This window comes from Coregonus lavaretus (genome assembly GCF_964263955.1).
Source record: "Coregonus lavaretus genome assembly, chromosome: 5".
Taxonomy (NCBI): domain Eukaryota; kingdom Metazoa; phylum Chordata; class Actinopteri; order Salmoniformes; family Salmonidae; genus Coregonus; species Coregonus lavaretus.
The window spans coordinates 50,508,058-50,523,074 of record NC_139992.1 but is presented as its reverse complement, the minus strand read 5'-3'; the positions used below and the strand labels follow the sequence as shown (position 1 = coordinate 50,523,074).

Genomic DNA, 15,017 nt, shown 5'->3' with positions numbered 1-15,017 from the left:
ATCCCTTACATAGTCCACTCCTTTTGCCCTATGGGACCTGGGAAAAAGTAGTGCACTATATTGGGAATAGGGTGCAAATTTGGGACGTACACAATCTATCATCCAGGACACTGAGGTTTGGGAGGTAAATATTTTTGTTATACGTGAGTGAACACCCAAACAATGTCCAACACTCCCACCTCTGTCTGAGGGCAGGACTCTGCCCTGAAAAATGGCCAAATCAATTATCTGTTAGATTGTGTCTCGAATGGTACCTTATTCCCTATATAGTGCACTACTTTTGACCAAAGTCCTATAGGCCCTGGTAAAAAGTAGTGCACTGTATAGGGAATAGGGTCCCATTTGAGACTCAGCCTTAGTCCTGAGAGGTTGGATATGACTACAAGGCATTGTGCTTCGTCTTTGATCCACACAGAGAAAGTCCTGTTGACGTCAGACTTTGATGATAGGGTGCCTCTGGGTACTGTTGTAACCCTGACCTCAGAGAAGGGAGGATCTCTGGGTATGTTGTAACCTTGACCTCAGAGAAAGGGAGGATTCACCACTGGTTGATGACAAGACTCCTCCAGATCTTTCTCTTAAAACACTTGAAACTCGATATTTGAACATCGGTGGCTTCTAACATAGGACTGTCAATGCTGACATTTAGCCTGGCCACCATAGCCATGTAGGTTTCTGACAGTTTTCACTTCATTCAAACTCCGCTACAGTCCACAACACTGTAGGGGTATATTGCAGATACATACATTCTGCACAGGTCTATGCAGATGATCAGATCTTTACAATGCATGATCTACTCAGGTGACTTACTATTCTATTGGATGACATTTTCAACAAACCATAGGACACCAATTAAACTGCTGATGCTATGTCACTGAATATGGTGTTTTTTAGGTTAGAGAGTTAAGGTAATGCATGCTGGCCTCAGTGTGATGTGATGGCTTGTATGTATTGTACTTTATCAGACCGTATACCAGGGGTATGACAAAACATTTATTTTTACTGCAATAATTACGTTGCTAACCAGTTTATAACAGCAATAAGGCACCTCGGGGGTTTGTGGTATATGGCCAATATACCACCGCTAAGCACTGTATCCAGGCACACCGCTTTGCCTCTTGCTTAAGAACAGCCCTTAGCGATGGTATATTGGCCATATATAACACCCCGTTGGGCCTTATTGCTTAATTAGAGCTGTAATTTCTATAGACTATACTAGGACACTATGCAACACATTGCCTTTAATCCTAATGGTTTCCTGCATGCATGCCAGTTAAAACCGATATCTGGTTTAAGACAGACAGGTCTAATGACAGGTATTATTTTTATGCTATATTTCTGACATTTTGGGTTAAAACCAATGAATGGGTAAAACAGTAAAGCTCACCTCCGCTGCCTGGCTAAACCACTCCCCTCTTAATATCTAGTATGACATGCTTACTGAGCCTGAGAACACAACTGCGAACAGAGTAGTTTGGTGCGTCGGCAAAAGACACAACGTCGATAGATGGGATAAAACGTAAGGATTCTCCCACAACAAATACAGGTCGGTACAATTTTTATCTATGCAGCAGAGCTGAATCCATATTGGTTGCACGAGGCGAATTTATTTACGTGAAACAGTTGGATTATCCACATAGATTTGGTCGACTACACGACGCTCTGGTGAAATAACTAGTTTTTGAATAGACTTTTAAAATAGTATTGGCTCAGGCAAGTGGTTGGTGTATATAGTTATATGTCAATGGGACCGTTGATTAAACTTTTCCAAATAAATTGACACCTGTTTAGCCTGGTGAGTTATTGATACTGTAGTAGTTTCCTGTACTGTATGTCCTTCCAGGTTCTTGGGTTAGGCAACATCTGAGATTTATAAACAGAAATACAAATGGTTAAATCAAATAAAATGTTATTTGCCACATGTTTCGTAAACAACATGTGTAGAGTGACAGTGAAATGCGTACTTACAGGCCTTTCCCAACAATGCAGAGAGAAAAAAAGTGAAATAATAACACAAGGAATCAATACACAATGAGTAACGATAACTTGGCTATATACACGCCATACCAGTACCGAGTCGATGTGCAGGAGTATGAGGTAACGTAAGATATGTACGTATATTTTGGGATAAAGTGACTAGGCAATAGGATAGATAAAACAGTAGCAGAAGCGTATGTGATTATTCAAAAGAGTTAGTGGAAAAAGGGTCAATGCAGACAGTCCGGGTAGGTATTGGTTAACTATTTAACTAACTATTTAGCAGTCTTACGGCTTGGCAGTAGAAGCTGTTCAGGGTCCTGTTGGTTCCAGACTTGGTGCATCGGTACTGCTTGCTGTACGGTAGCAAAGATAACATTCTATGACTTGGGTGGCTGGAGTTTGACAATTTTTAGGTCCTTCCTCTGACACCGCCTGGTATAGAGGTCCTGGATGGCAGGGAGCTGGGCCCCAGTGATGTACTGGGCTGTAAGCACTACCCACTGTAGCGCCTTGCAGTTGGATGCCAAGCAGTTGCCATACCAAGCGGCGATGCAGCCAGTCAACATGCTCTCAATGGTGCAGTGTATAACCTTTTGAGGATCTGAGGGCCCATGCCAAATCTTTTCAGCCTCACGACAGTGTTGGTGTGTTTGGACCATGATAATTCCTTAGTGATGTGGACACACATGAACTTGAAGCTCTCGACCCGCTCCACTACAGCCCCGTTGATGTGGATGGGGGCATTCTCAGCCGTCCATTTCCTGTAGTCCACTATCAGCTCCGTTGTCTTGCTGACGTTGAAGGAGAGGTTGTTGTCCTGGCACCACACTGCCAGGTCACAGACCTCCTCCCTGTAGGCCAGGGAACATCAACTAGATTCAGACGCGGACCGTTTTTTTCTTTTTCTTGAGCAGATGGTAAGGGGGCCGGAACATAATTACAAATCATTTGTAGACAGCAAATTGACCGCAAGAAACCCAAACAGATAATATTTCACTAAAACATCATTTCAAACCTTGCTTACATTTGTTTACGATCACATGTACAGTTGAAGTAGGAAGTTTATATACACCTTAGCCAAATACATTTAAACTCAGTTTTTCACAATTCCTGACATTTAATCCTAGTACAAATTCCCTGTCTTAGGTCAGTTAGGATCACCATTTTATTTTAAGAATGTGAAATGTCAGAATAATAGTAGAGAGAATGATTTATTTCAGCTTTTATTTCTTTCATCACATTCCCAGTGGGTCAGAAGTTTACATACACTCAATTAGTATTTGGTAGCATTGCCTTTAAATTGTTTAACTTGGGTCAAACGTTTCGTGTAGCCTTCCACAAGCTTCCCACAATAAGTTGGGTGAATTTCCTCCTGACAGAGCTGGTGTAACTGAGTCAGGTTTGTAGGCCTCCTTGCTCGCACACGCTTTTTCAGTTCTGCCCACAAGTTTTCTATAGGATTGAGGTCAGGGCTTTGTGATGGCCACTCCATCACAAAATGTGGTCCTTAAGCCATTTTGCCACATCTTTGGAAGTATGCTTGGGGTCATTGTCCATTTGGAAGACCCATTTGCGACCAAGCTTTAACTTCCTGACTGATGTCTTGAGATGTTGCTTCAATATATCCACATAATTTTCCTTCCTCATGATGCCATCTATTTTGTGAAGTGCACCAGTCCCTCCTGCAGCAAAGCACCCCCACAGCATGATGCTGCCACCCACGTGCTTCATGGTTGGGATGGTCTTCTTCGGCTTGCAAGCAACCCCCTTTTTCCTCCAAACATAACGATGGTCATTATGGCCAAACAGTTCTATTTTTGTTTCATCAGACCAGAGGACATTTCTCCAAAACGTACGATCTTTGTCCTCATGTGCAGTTGCAAACCGTAGTCTGGCTTTGTTATGGTGGTTTTGGAGCAGTGGCTTCTTCCTTGCTGAGCGGCCTTTCAGGTTATGTGGATAAAGATACTTTTGTACCTGTTTCCTCCAGCATCTTCACAAGGTCCTTTGCTGTTGTTCTGGGATTGATTTGCACTTTTCGCACCAAAGTACGTTCATCTCTAGGAGACAGAACGCGTCTCCTTCCTGAGCGGTATGACGGCTGCGTGGTCCCATGGTGTTTATACTTGCATACTATTGTTTGTACAGATGAACGTGGTACCTTCAGGTGTTTGGAAATTGCTCCCAAGGATGAACCAGACTTGTGGAGGTCTACAATTCTTTTTCTTAGGTCTTGGCTGATTTCGTTTGATTTTCCCATGATGTCAAGCAAAGAGGCACTGAGTTTGAAGGTAGGCCTTGAAATACATCCACAGGTACACCTCCAATTGGGTCAAATGATGTCAATTAGCCTATCAGAAGCTTCTAAAGTCATGACATTATTTTCTGGAATTTTCCAAGCTGTTTAAAGGCACAGTCAATTTAGTGTATGTAAACTTCTGACCCACTGGAATTGTGATACAGTGAATTATAAGTGAAATAATCTGTCTGTAAACAATTGTTGGAAAAATTACTTGTCATGCACAAAGTAGATGTCCTAACCGACTTGCCAAAACTATAGTTTGTTAACAAGAAATTTGTGGAGTGGTTGAAAAACGAGTTTTAATTACGCCAACCTAAGTGTATGTAAACTTCCGACTTCAACTGTATCTATGTGTGGGATTACTTTGGAACAGATTTTCAAAATTAAAATCACTTGGAGCTGATTTGCTGGTGTTGTTAGCCTTATGTCCAACAATTAAAACATGTAAATAAAAATGTATTTATTTAGCTAAAAAATCATCCCGCAGGCCGCCAGTTGGGGAACCCTGCTGTAGGCTGTCTCGTCGTCGGTGATCAGCCTATGTATGGGTTTATGGTTTTATGTGATTCCACATACTATGTATGACATTGTAAAGGTTATACGTATTCAATAACCCTTTGGTTTTTGATTGAATAGGCTTCATTGCTCTTTCTTCAGTTGGTTAAACCTCACCCCAATTCTGCTCCCCCTTGTCTCAAAAATAAGTACCTAATCTCTAGATTTATTAAAAACATTGAGGCACAACCAAGTGGTGAAACTCCCAATAACCTATTCACGAAAAACCTATGGATTGTGTGTTAGCACATACTACAACGCTGATTTAAATATTGGATGCAGGACATTGAAACTCTTTTGAAAGAACAGACATTATACGCCCTGAGAGAACTTGAGAGTAAGTTCAGTCTCCTTTTGATTCTCTCTCATGTTTGGGCATGTCGTGCAGTCTGTAATAACGTTGGGAGGGTGGGAACTCCTCAAAGTAGCCGTGCTAATGCGTGATTAATGACTAGCAGTGCTCTGTGGTTTCCTTCATGAAAAATAAGAGCACTCTTTTTATTTTCCTGAAAGTGACATCATGGTTGTGTCCCAACAGGCACCCTATTCACTATGTAGTGCACTTCTTTTGACCAGGGCCCATATCAGAAGTAGTGCATTACATAGTAATAGAGTGGACTTCTTGTTTGTGAACCCTCTGCTTGTCATGGAATGCAGATGGGAGTGTAACATCTTAATACTAGTGTACGTCTGGTCTTTAAAATGATTAAATGACGTCATTGTACATGTACATTCTATGTGGCCACCACATCAGTGTTTATAGGTCACACTTGTTTTGTACATGCCATTTGAATTAACATTTTATAACTCTTATAAAAACATTGTTATGAGGTGTTGTAGAACCAATGAAGCCTCCATAATGCATTCAGCTGTCCCATTGTTTTGTCCTCACTCAGACCTAGTGGCCTGTTTGTTCAGTTTGGACTTCCTGAGCACAGAAGGGGTTGTTGTCTTGTGCCTGTATCTTATTGGTCCAGGAAGGTGTGTCACTGATCTGTTGTCAAACAGGACAGGAAGGACTGACCCTTAACTTCCTTCGTGTTTCTCCTTTTGGAGTAGGCTGAAGTTGCACCTAGACCCATATCCTGGGTCAGTTTTGCATTTCCCCCACAAATGGTTAAGGTTAGGATTGGACGAGGGGAAGCTGATCCTAGATTAGTTCCTAGGGGAAACTTCACCCCGGAGTACTTATTTTAAGTCTCACATCATGTCTCTCATCCCCTCTCTCCCATGTTTGTCTCTCCAACAGCACCAAAATGCCAAACTGGGGAGGAGGTAACAAGTGTGGTGCATGCCAGGGGACGGTGTACCATGCCGAGGAGGTGCAGTGTGATGGGAAGAGCTTCCACAAGTGCTGCTTCCTCTGCAGTGAGTGTGACCTCATTTTCTCTCCTCAGTGTTGGATCAGCCTACCTGGGGTGTGTTCAGCAGGACGCAACATTTTGGAACGTTATATCTGCAATATTCAACAATGTTTGGCTACTGAACGTGGTGGCCCTGTTAGTCCACTTTGACCGTGTCAAAAAACAAGCCCCAGCCAATTGTGGCGATCTGAAAGGATTGAACAGGTGTAAGGAGCAGCAGCAATATGATTGTCACTCTACCTTTCTTCCTTATAGGCCAGGTGGAATTTTCACCTTATTGCTTATACTTATATTATTATACCTATCCCAATCAATCATATCAGATCAGATCTACAAGGGTGTAGGGGTTAGACTAGAGCAGGGGTATTAATATCTTACCCCTACGAGGTCCAGACTACTGCTGGTTTTCTGTTCTACCTGACAAATAATTGCGCCCACCTTGGCTGCGTTTACACAGGCACCTCAATTCTGATATGTTTAGACCAATTACATCAGAACTTTTCACATCAGTTATTTTTCAGAGCTGATCTGATTGGTAAAAAAATGGGCTGCCTGTGTGAACACAGCCCTGGTGTCCCAGGTCTAAATCAGTCCTTGATTAGAGAGACTAATGAACAAAAGTAATGGAACTGGCTTCGAGGTCCAGATTTGAATTTGAGCGGACTAGAGGGTGTGTCTGGGCAGGGCATGTGAACCCACAGATAGTCAACCCCCATCTGGAATGGTCTTTTCCTGTTCACTTTAATACGAATGGTCTTTCCTGTTCACTTTAATACGAATGGTCTTTCCTGTTCACTTTAATACGAATGGTCTTTCCTGTTCACTTTAATACGAATGGTCTTTCCTGTTCACTTTAATACGAATGGTCTTTCCTGTTCACTTTAATACGAATGGTCTTTCCTGTTCACTTTAATACGAATGGTCTTTCCTGTTCACTTTAATACGAATGGTCTTTCCTGTTCACTTTAATACGAATGGTCTTTCCTGTTCACTTTAATACGAATGGTCTTTCCTGTTCACTTTAATACGAATGGTCTTTCCTGTTCACTTTAATACGAATGGTCTTTCCCGTTCACTTAAATATGAATGGGAACCATGAAAGGAACTATAACTTGAGGATGTTATATGATAGATTGGTGAACTTCAGTTTGACCCCTATGCAATGTATCATGCACAATGCTAACCAACACAATGCATTGATGTGGGTCTCATCTCAGCCCATAGCTCAATAAATAGTAATTGGACATGGTCCTGCTAGCCATATGATATTGGGTGTGTGCACCTCCCTCTCTTGAACCGGTTGAAACGTCAGTGAAGAAGACGTTTTGGGGACCTTGACTGGAGTGCACACACTGAAAGCACATGCTGTGAATTAGCACTCTGCCATCAAAGAAAGCGGAAAAACAATCTGGCCCCAAAATTAAGTGTTTATTTTTGTGGGGTCCTTACAGAAGCGGCTTTGTTTAGAGCAGGCAGCCCTATAGAGGAGTTAATGAGCAGTGAGAGCCAATAGGCGCATCTCAAATGGCACCCTATTCCCTACATAGTGCACTACTTTCAACCAGGGCCCATAGGGTAGTGCACTATATAGGAAACAGGGTGCCATTTAGACAAAAGTCTCCGCCATCTTTCTCTTTCACTATGATCTTCCCTTTCTCATTTATGCATGAAGATGTGGTTGACGTGGTTTGTCACCTTGCTTGGTGAGATAGATTCCGTTTTTTCAGAAGAGCGCCTGTCCTCATCTTTTAGTAACCTTTTATGTATTAGTAAATTACTAATGCACCTATCTCCAGTTTTGGTTTGTTGAACTAAATGAAGCCACGCTATTTAGACACAATTTTTCAAATGGTAGTTATACAGTGGTAGTTATGGTAGCAATGGTAGTTATACAGTGGTAGTTATGGTAGCAATGGTAGTTATACAGTGGTAGTTATGGTAGCAATGGTAGTTATACAGTGGTAGTTATGGTAGCAATGGTAGTTATACAGTTCTCTCTTGTACAGGAAGACTACATTGTGGGAGATGTAAAATAATCATATACTGTCTTAAACATTGCAAATGAAAATTATTTCATCCGTAGTTAAAGTTGAATCGTATTTTTTCACGTAAATGTGTGTGGGAACCACCTTTCTCCTACATGATCAAACCGGAAGCCACCATACTATTTCACCGATAGTCAATTCATACAGGATGCTTTGATAAACTTGACCCTGGCCTGAGGGTGATGGTAGCGGGGACAAAAGGACTGTGTTGACTCACTCCATCACTTCAGATTGCACCTGATGCAGTTAATTGCATTCAACTAGGACACAATCTGAAAGAATGCTCTTAGTCATTAGAATTGATGACAAACAGGCACCTCTCTCTCTCTGTCTTTCTCACTCTCTGTCCCCCTTTTTCTCTGTCCCTTTCACTCTCTCACTGTCCCTTTCTCTCTCTCTGTGTCTCTTTCTCTATCTCTGTGTCCCGTTCTCTCTCTCTCTCTCTCTCTCTGTGTCTCTCTGTCTCTTTCTCTCTCTCTGTGTCCCTTTCTCTCTCTCTCGCTCTCTCTCTCTCTGTGTCCCTTTCTCTCTCTCTGTGTCCCTTTCTCTCTCTCTGTGTCCCTTTCTCTCTCTCTGTGTCCCTTTCTCTCTCTCTCTCTCTCTCTCTCTGTGTCCCTTTCTCTCTCTCTGTGTCCCTTTCTCTCTCTCTGTGTCCCTTTCTCTCTCTCTCTGTGTCCCTTTCTCTCTCTCTGTGTCCCTTTCTCTCTCTCTGTGTCCCTTTCTCTCTCTCTCTCTCTCTCTGTGTCCCTTTCTCTCTCTCTGTGTCCCTTTCTCTCTCTCTGTGTCCCTTTCTCTCTCTCTCTGTGTCCCATTTGGAGACTAAATCCGCCATTGAGGAATTAATAGACCTTTTAGGGAAACTTGTGACAATTCAGTGTCCCTCCAGTTACAATGCAATGTGTTGTTCAGACAAACATCCTGTGTCATTTACACAGCTTTATTTATTTTTCTCCCTTTCCAGTGGTCTGCAGAAAGGGTTTAGACAGCAACAATGTGGCCATCCACGACACTGAGATCTACTGCAAGTCCTGCTATGGAAAGAAGTACGGCCCCAAGGGCTACGGCTACGGTCAGGGGGCTGGAACACTCAACATGGACCGTGGAGAGAGACTGGGGATCAAACCAGAGGAGTATGTGTGTAGTATATACAGTGAGGGAAAAAAGTATTTGATCCCCTGCTGATTTTGTACGTTTGCCCACTGACAAAGAAATGATCAGTCTATAATTTTAATGGTAGGTTTATTTGAACAGTGAGAGAAAGAATAACAACAAAAAAATCCAGAAAAACGCATGTCAAAAATGTTGTTCTAAATTGATTTGCATTTTATGAGGGAAATAAGTATTTGACCCCCTCTCAATCAGAAAGATTTCTGGCTCCCAGGTGTCTTTTATACAGGTAACGAGCTGAGATTAGGAGCACACTCTTAAAGGGAGTGCTCCTAATCTCAGCTTGTTACCTGTATAAAAGACACCTGTCCACAGAAGCAATCAATCAATCAGATTCCAAACTCTCCACCATGGCCAAGACCAAAGAGCTCTCCAAGGATGTCAGGGACAAGATTGTAGACCTACACAAGGCTTGAATGGGCTACAAGACCATCGCCAAGCAGCTTGGTGAGAAGGTGACAACAGTTGGTGCGATTATTTGCAAATGGAAGAAACACAAAATAACTGTCAATCTCCCTCGGCCCGGGGCTCCATGCAAGATCTCACCTCGTGGAGTTGCAATGATCATGAGAACGGTGAGGAATCAGCCCAGAACTACACGGGAGGATCTTGTCAATGATCTCAAGGCAGCTGGGACCATAGTCACCAAGAAAACAATTGGTAACACACTACGCCGTGAAGGACTGAAATCCTGCAGCGCCCGCAAGGTCCCCCTGCTCAAGAAAGCACATATACATGCCCGTCTGAAGTTTGCCAATGAACATCTGAATGATTCAGAGGAGAACTGGGTGAAAGTGTTGTGGTCAGATGAGACCAAAATGGAGCTCTTTGGCATCAACTCAACTCACCGTGTTTGGAGGAGGAGGAATGCTGCCTATGACCCCAAGAACACCATCCCCACCGTCAAACATGGAGGTGGAAACATTATGCTTTGGGGGTGTTTTTCTGCTAAGGGGACAGGACAACTTCACTGCATCAAAGGGACGATGGACGGGGCCATGTACCATCAAATCTTGGGTGAGAACCTCCTTCCCTCAGCCAGGGCATTGAAAATGGGTCGTGGATGGGTATTCCAGCATGACAATGACCCAAAACACACGGCCAAGGCAACAAAGGAGTGGCTCAAGAAGAAGCACATTAAGGTCCTGGAGTGGCCTAGCCAGTCTCCAGACCTTAATCCCATAGAAAATCTGTGGAGGGAGCTGAAGGTTCGAGTTGCCAAACGTCAGCCCCGAAACCTTAATGACTTGGAGAAGTTCTGCAAAGAGGAGTGGGACAAAATCTGTTGATGTGCCCTTGAGCAATGCACTTAACGCTAATTGCTCCTGCAAGTCACTCTGGATAAGAGTGTATGCTAAATGACTGAAATGTAAATGTAAAATTATTACAAAGGGAAACCCAGCCATCGGATTAGACCTGATGCGATTGTTCAATTTATTATAAATCCATTGGTGCTCATGTGCATTTCCACTGACACACAGTTGCTCAACAGTTATCCAATGGTTCCCGGATCATCTGATAAATACTGTGCAAACTTCCAGAGTTCAGCCTAAGATGCATTAGACTGGCTTGGCCAATCGTAGAGCGTGTACACACGTCTGTCAATAAACTATATTTCTATAAACTAACAACTATAAAGAAGATCCTAGATCAGCACTCCTAATCTGAAATGCTTTTTGAATATGGGTCCAGACTCATTATATTGCAGCATGACACTCTTTCTAGTGGTCCTCTGTAGCTCAGCTGGTAGAGCACGGCGCTTGTATCGCCAGGGTAGTGAGTTCGATACCCGGGACCACCCATACATACAAAATGTATGCACGCATGACTGTAAGTCGCTTTGGATAAAAGCGTCTGCTAAATGGCATATTATTATTATTATTTCTACATAGTTGTGTTTCGAAGAGACCTGGGAATGCCCTGATAGGCTCCTAGTCAGAGCTGTGGTAACGGCCAGTAACCTCCTAGTCAGTCAGAGCCGTGGTAACGGCCAGTAACCACATTTCTAACCACATCTACTGTACACACATGGCTGTTTACCCGGAGTCTGGTGTCAGGTGGCTGTTGTTATGAAAGGGCCCCATTATGTAACCTAACCACAGGCTCCTGGGCAGCCCTGCTGACCCTGGTCTCTCTCTCCACACTGTCCCCAGCACAAAGCCTCCCATTCAGGGCCTTTGGGGCAGGCAGTTCCCGTTCGTTAGGCAGCATTCCAGGGCCCCAGAGTTTACCCAGCGCCTACCCAAGCCTGACGCCTGGGGACGAGAGGAGAGGGGGGCCTGGTGGGTTCCCCAAAGAACCAGAGGGGATCTGTTCCCCTAACTTCTCTAATACTGTTTGTTTGTGCACACCTTCAGGACCCAGTGTCACAGACCCACCACCAATCCCAACTCCTCCAAATTCGCCCTGAAGTTTGGGGGCTCGGATAAGTGCGGCCGGTGTGGGGAGTCAGTGTATGCCGCGGAGAAGATCGTGGGGGCAGGCAAGGTGAGCGGGGGGAGGGACTTAGAGTGAGTGAGTAAGTGGAGCAGGGAATTAAGGTTTTGAGCTCACTGTAGTGACCACCATTGATTGAAAACAGGTGGGTTTACTTTGCAAGGGGCCAATTGGATGGATTCACTGTAGGAAATTCATAAGACAGAAATCTCATTTTTCTGGCCTAAGCTTTTTCATAAATTCTGAATTTGGAGGGCTGGCTTCCAGGCAGCTGGTGTAGAAATCTGCAGTGCTGACTGGCTGGCTGTCTGACTGAAAGGATTTAGGCAGATGTAGGCCATCACACACGTCATGGCAGGCTGATGTCATTTTAGCCAGACTTTAACTAGTGTTATGCTGCATTCTGCGGCTCACAATGAGAGGAAATGTACAGTATGTGAAGGATTATGGCAACACAATAGGAATCCTTTGATAATCAGATCTGGCATCCAGATTCCAGTGTCCAGATGTTAGAACAATGGCTGTATGGTTTTTACATGTATAGTATACTGCTGGAAAATGAAAAGCATTAGAATCTCTCAATGCACACCAGTTGATCAATTCTTACGATCCCATCACTTTTCTTATTCCCCAGTAATAAATAAAGTAGTATCTTATCTAATCTTAACAGCCATGGCATAAGAACTGCTTCCGGTGTGCTAAGTGTGGGAAGAGCCTGGAGTCTACCACCCAGACAGAGAAAGATGGAGAGATCTACTGCAAAGGTGAGGCATCGGGTGTCTAGATTCCCTTTCAGGCTTGGGCCTGCATGGTCACCAGTGTGAGGGAACCGTTGTAGGGTGAAGTTGACCCTAGAAGCTGATCTTGGTTCAGCTTTAGGATTAGGATTGGGGGAGGGAAAGCTGATCCTAGATCTGTACCTAGAGGAAACATCACCAGAGCGAAGGAACTCAACACAACCACCATAGGCAGATTATATAATTTATACCTGAGGCAAAATAACTAGATGAACTAGCTGTTACATAAAAACACTGCAAAACAGGAGCATTATACTATTACCAGAGGGCATTGGAGGCCATGTATTCAAGCTGGGTTTGTGTGCCTTGGGTAGGATAGAGGGCACTGGACTTTTCAAGCTTGTTAAGCGTTTGTTACTCTTTTTCCATGTCACCTGGAAATCTAACTGCTAGAATTCAAGTCATGATGCCCTAAACATTCCAAATACATCTTCCACAATGGCCCCTCTTTCCAGATCATGCACACCCAATGGCGTTGGAATGTTTTTGCTAAACAATAGATTAAGCGCTGTCCATGTACACACACAGTCCCATACACACATAGTACTTAGGGGTTCTTTATTGAAGCTCAAGGGGGAATCCTAGGCCCCGTAAACACTCAACTTGTCCAACTGACGTACAATGCATCTGACTCATCAGTTGTAATTTACATTTTAGTCATTTAGCAGACGCTCTTATCCAGAGCGACTTAGTGAGTGCATACATTTTTTTTTTTTATACTGCATGTAAGAACTGTCATACAAGTTTGTTTGCACAAAAATGTTTTACAAAACCATTGTGTATTGGCTCCACAACAGCTGTGTAATCATTTGAGTGCAGATCAACTCTTGGTTGTATCACAAACATTTTGTCAAATGCATTGTACAGCCTGAGTGTGTACAGGGACCCAGAGCCAAGGGGCAGATGGATCAGTTGGCTTTTAAAAACTCACCAGGATAAACCTTGGACTGATGAACAGGAATGTAGCATCTCCATTCACTCCAGTTTATCCAAACACCCCATAAACCAGGGCTCTCCAACCCTGTTCCTGGAAAGCTACCATCCTGTAGGTTGTAACTCCAACCCTGTTCCTGGAAAGCTACCATCCTGTAGGTTGTAACTCCAACCCTGTTCCTGGAAAGCTACCATCCTGTAGGTTGTAACTCCAACCCTGTTCCTGGAAAGCTACCATCCTGTAGGTTTTAACTCCAACCCTAATCTAGCGCACATGATTCTAATAATTAGCTGGTTGATGAACTGAATCAGGTTAGTTACAACTGGGGTTGGAGCGAAAACCTACAGGAGGGTAGTTCACCAGGAACAGGGTTGGAGAACCCTGCCATAAACTATTGCCACTGTGGTAGTGCAGTCAAACGTTGCCCACGCAGCATTGAGATCATCAGGCTTGTTTTGATTTGGGTTCTGCTGTTTATGTTCTGCGGTGTGATAACCAATGTATTCACTTCTCATTGTATCAGCAAGCAAACGGAAAGAGAGCTCACAGGAAAACGTAGTCCATTGTAAGGTTACTTTTCTTCACTAGTGTTGTATTCAACACTGCAATGGAGAAAGCTATCACCCTTTGACCAATGTTTAGTGACATGTTTTAGGATGCATCAGCATTTCCATACTCATAGTTTTCTTTGTCCCCAGCATGTTACGCAAAGAACTTTGGACCCAAAGGATTTGGTTATGGCCAGGGAGCTGGGGCTCTGGTGCATGCCCAATGATGACCACCAGACACCCTCAAGACAATGCCCTTTGTGTATTTCTGACTGTGAAAACCGCTGTACTCAAGTGCCTATGCTTCTGTGGTTTTTTTAGAGGGTGGGGGAGGATTTACCATTTACAAATACAATAAATAAATCTATTCCAAAAAACAACTTAAGTGTGAAATATAATCAGAACAATTAGCCCTAGAAGAAAATACAGGAGAGCAACACAAATCTGTATTTTCACATTTTAATGTATTTTATTATTAAAGCCATTAAAATTGAACCATGCCCAATATATTAACATCTGAAGCAGGGTTACGGTGATGTCCTGAAGAAGGCGGAGAGGCACTGTAGATGATCATGTGCTTTTCACATGGTGGCAGCTGGGGGGAAATGACGTATTTGTTGGAAGAGCCGGTGTGAAAAGCCTGATCCCAGATCTGTTTGTGCTCTTACCAATTCCATTCCTCATTGTCAAGACAACCATGTTTGGTATGACAGTACAAACAGAGTGGCACTCAGGCTAGTGTGAATATTTATCTCAAACCTAATCTGGATGAGCTCTATACCTGTAGGTTGTTTAGGATGACCGCTGTGCTCCTTTTAGATAGATAGGCAGCAGTAGGTGAGCCTGCAAAATGATCCACTGTGTCCCTTACGGATGATATACACCTCTT

General features: G+C 43.4%; 1 protein-coding gene across 3 annotated transcripts; it reads left to right on the top strand.

The window, feature by feature from the left end:
* The first annotated feature begins 1,190 nt into the window (after positions 1-1,190).
* On the top strand, positions 1,191-14,623 carry LOC311129055 (cysteine and glycine-rich protein 2-like). 3 transcript variants are annotated; one of them, XM_084161319.1, is made up of 6 exons: positions 1,191-1,546; positions 6,087-6,205; positions 9,208-9,376; positions 11,771-11,900; positions 12,520-12,613; positions 14,279-14,623. In XM_084161319.1, exons 2-6 carry the CDS (start codon positions 6,094-6,096, stop codon positions 14,353-14,355), a joined length of 582 nt encoding a protein of 193 aa, XP_084017445.1. In that variant the 5' UTR covers positions 1,191-1,546; positions 6,087-6,093; the 3' UTR covers positions 14,356-14,623. The 3 variants fall into 3 exon arrangements, with proteins under 3 accessions (XP_084017445.1, XP_084017446.1, XP_084017447.1); XM_084161321.1 differs by having other exon boundaries at positions 1,479-1,519; XM_084161320.1 differs by lacking the exon at positions 11,771-11,900 and having other exon boundaries at positions 1,437-1,546.
* The last annotated feature ends 394 nt before the right edge of the window (positions 14,624-15,017 follow it).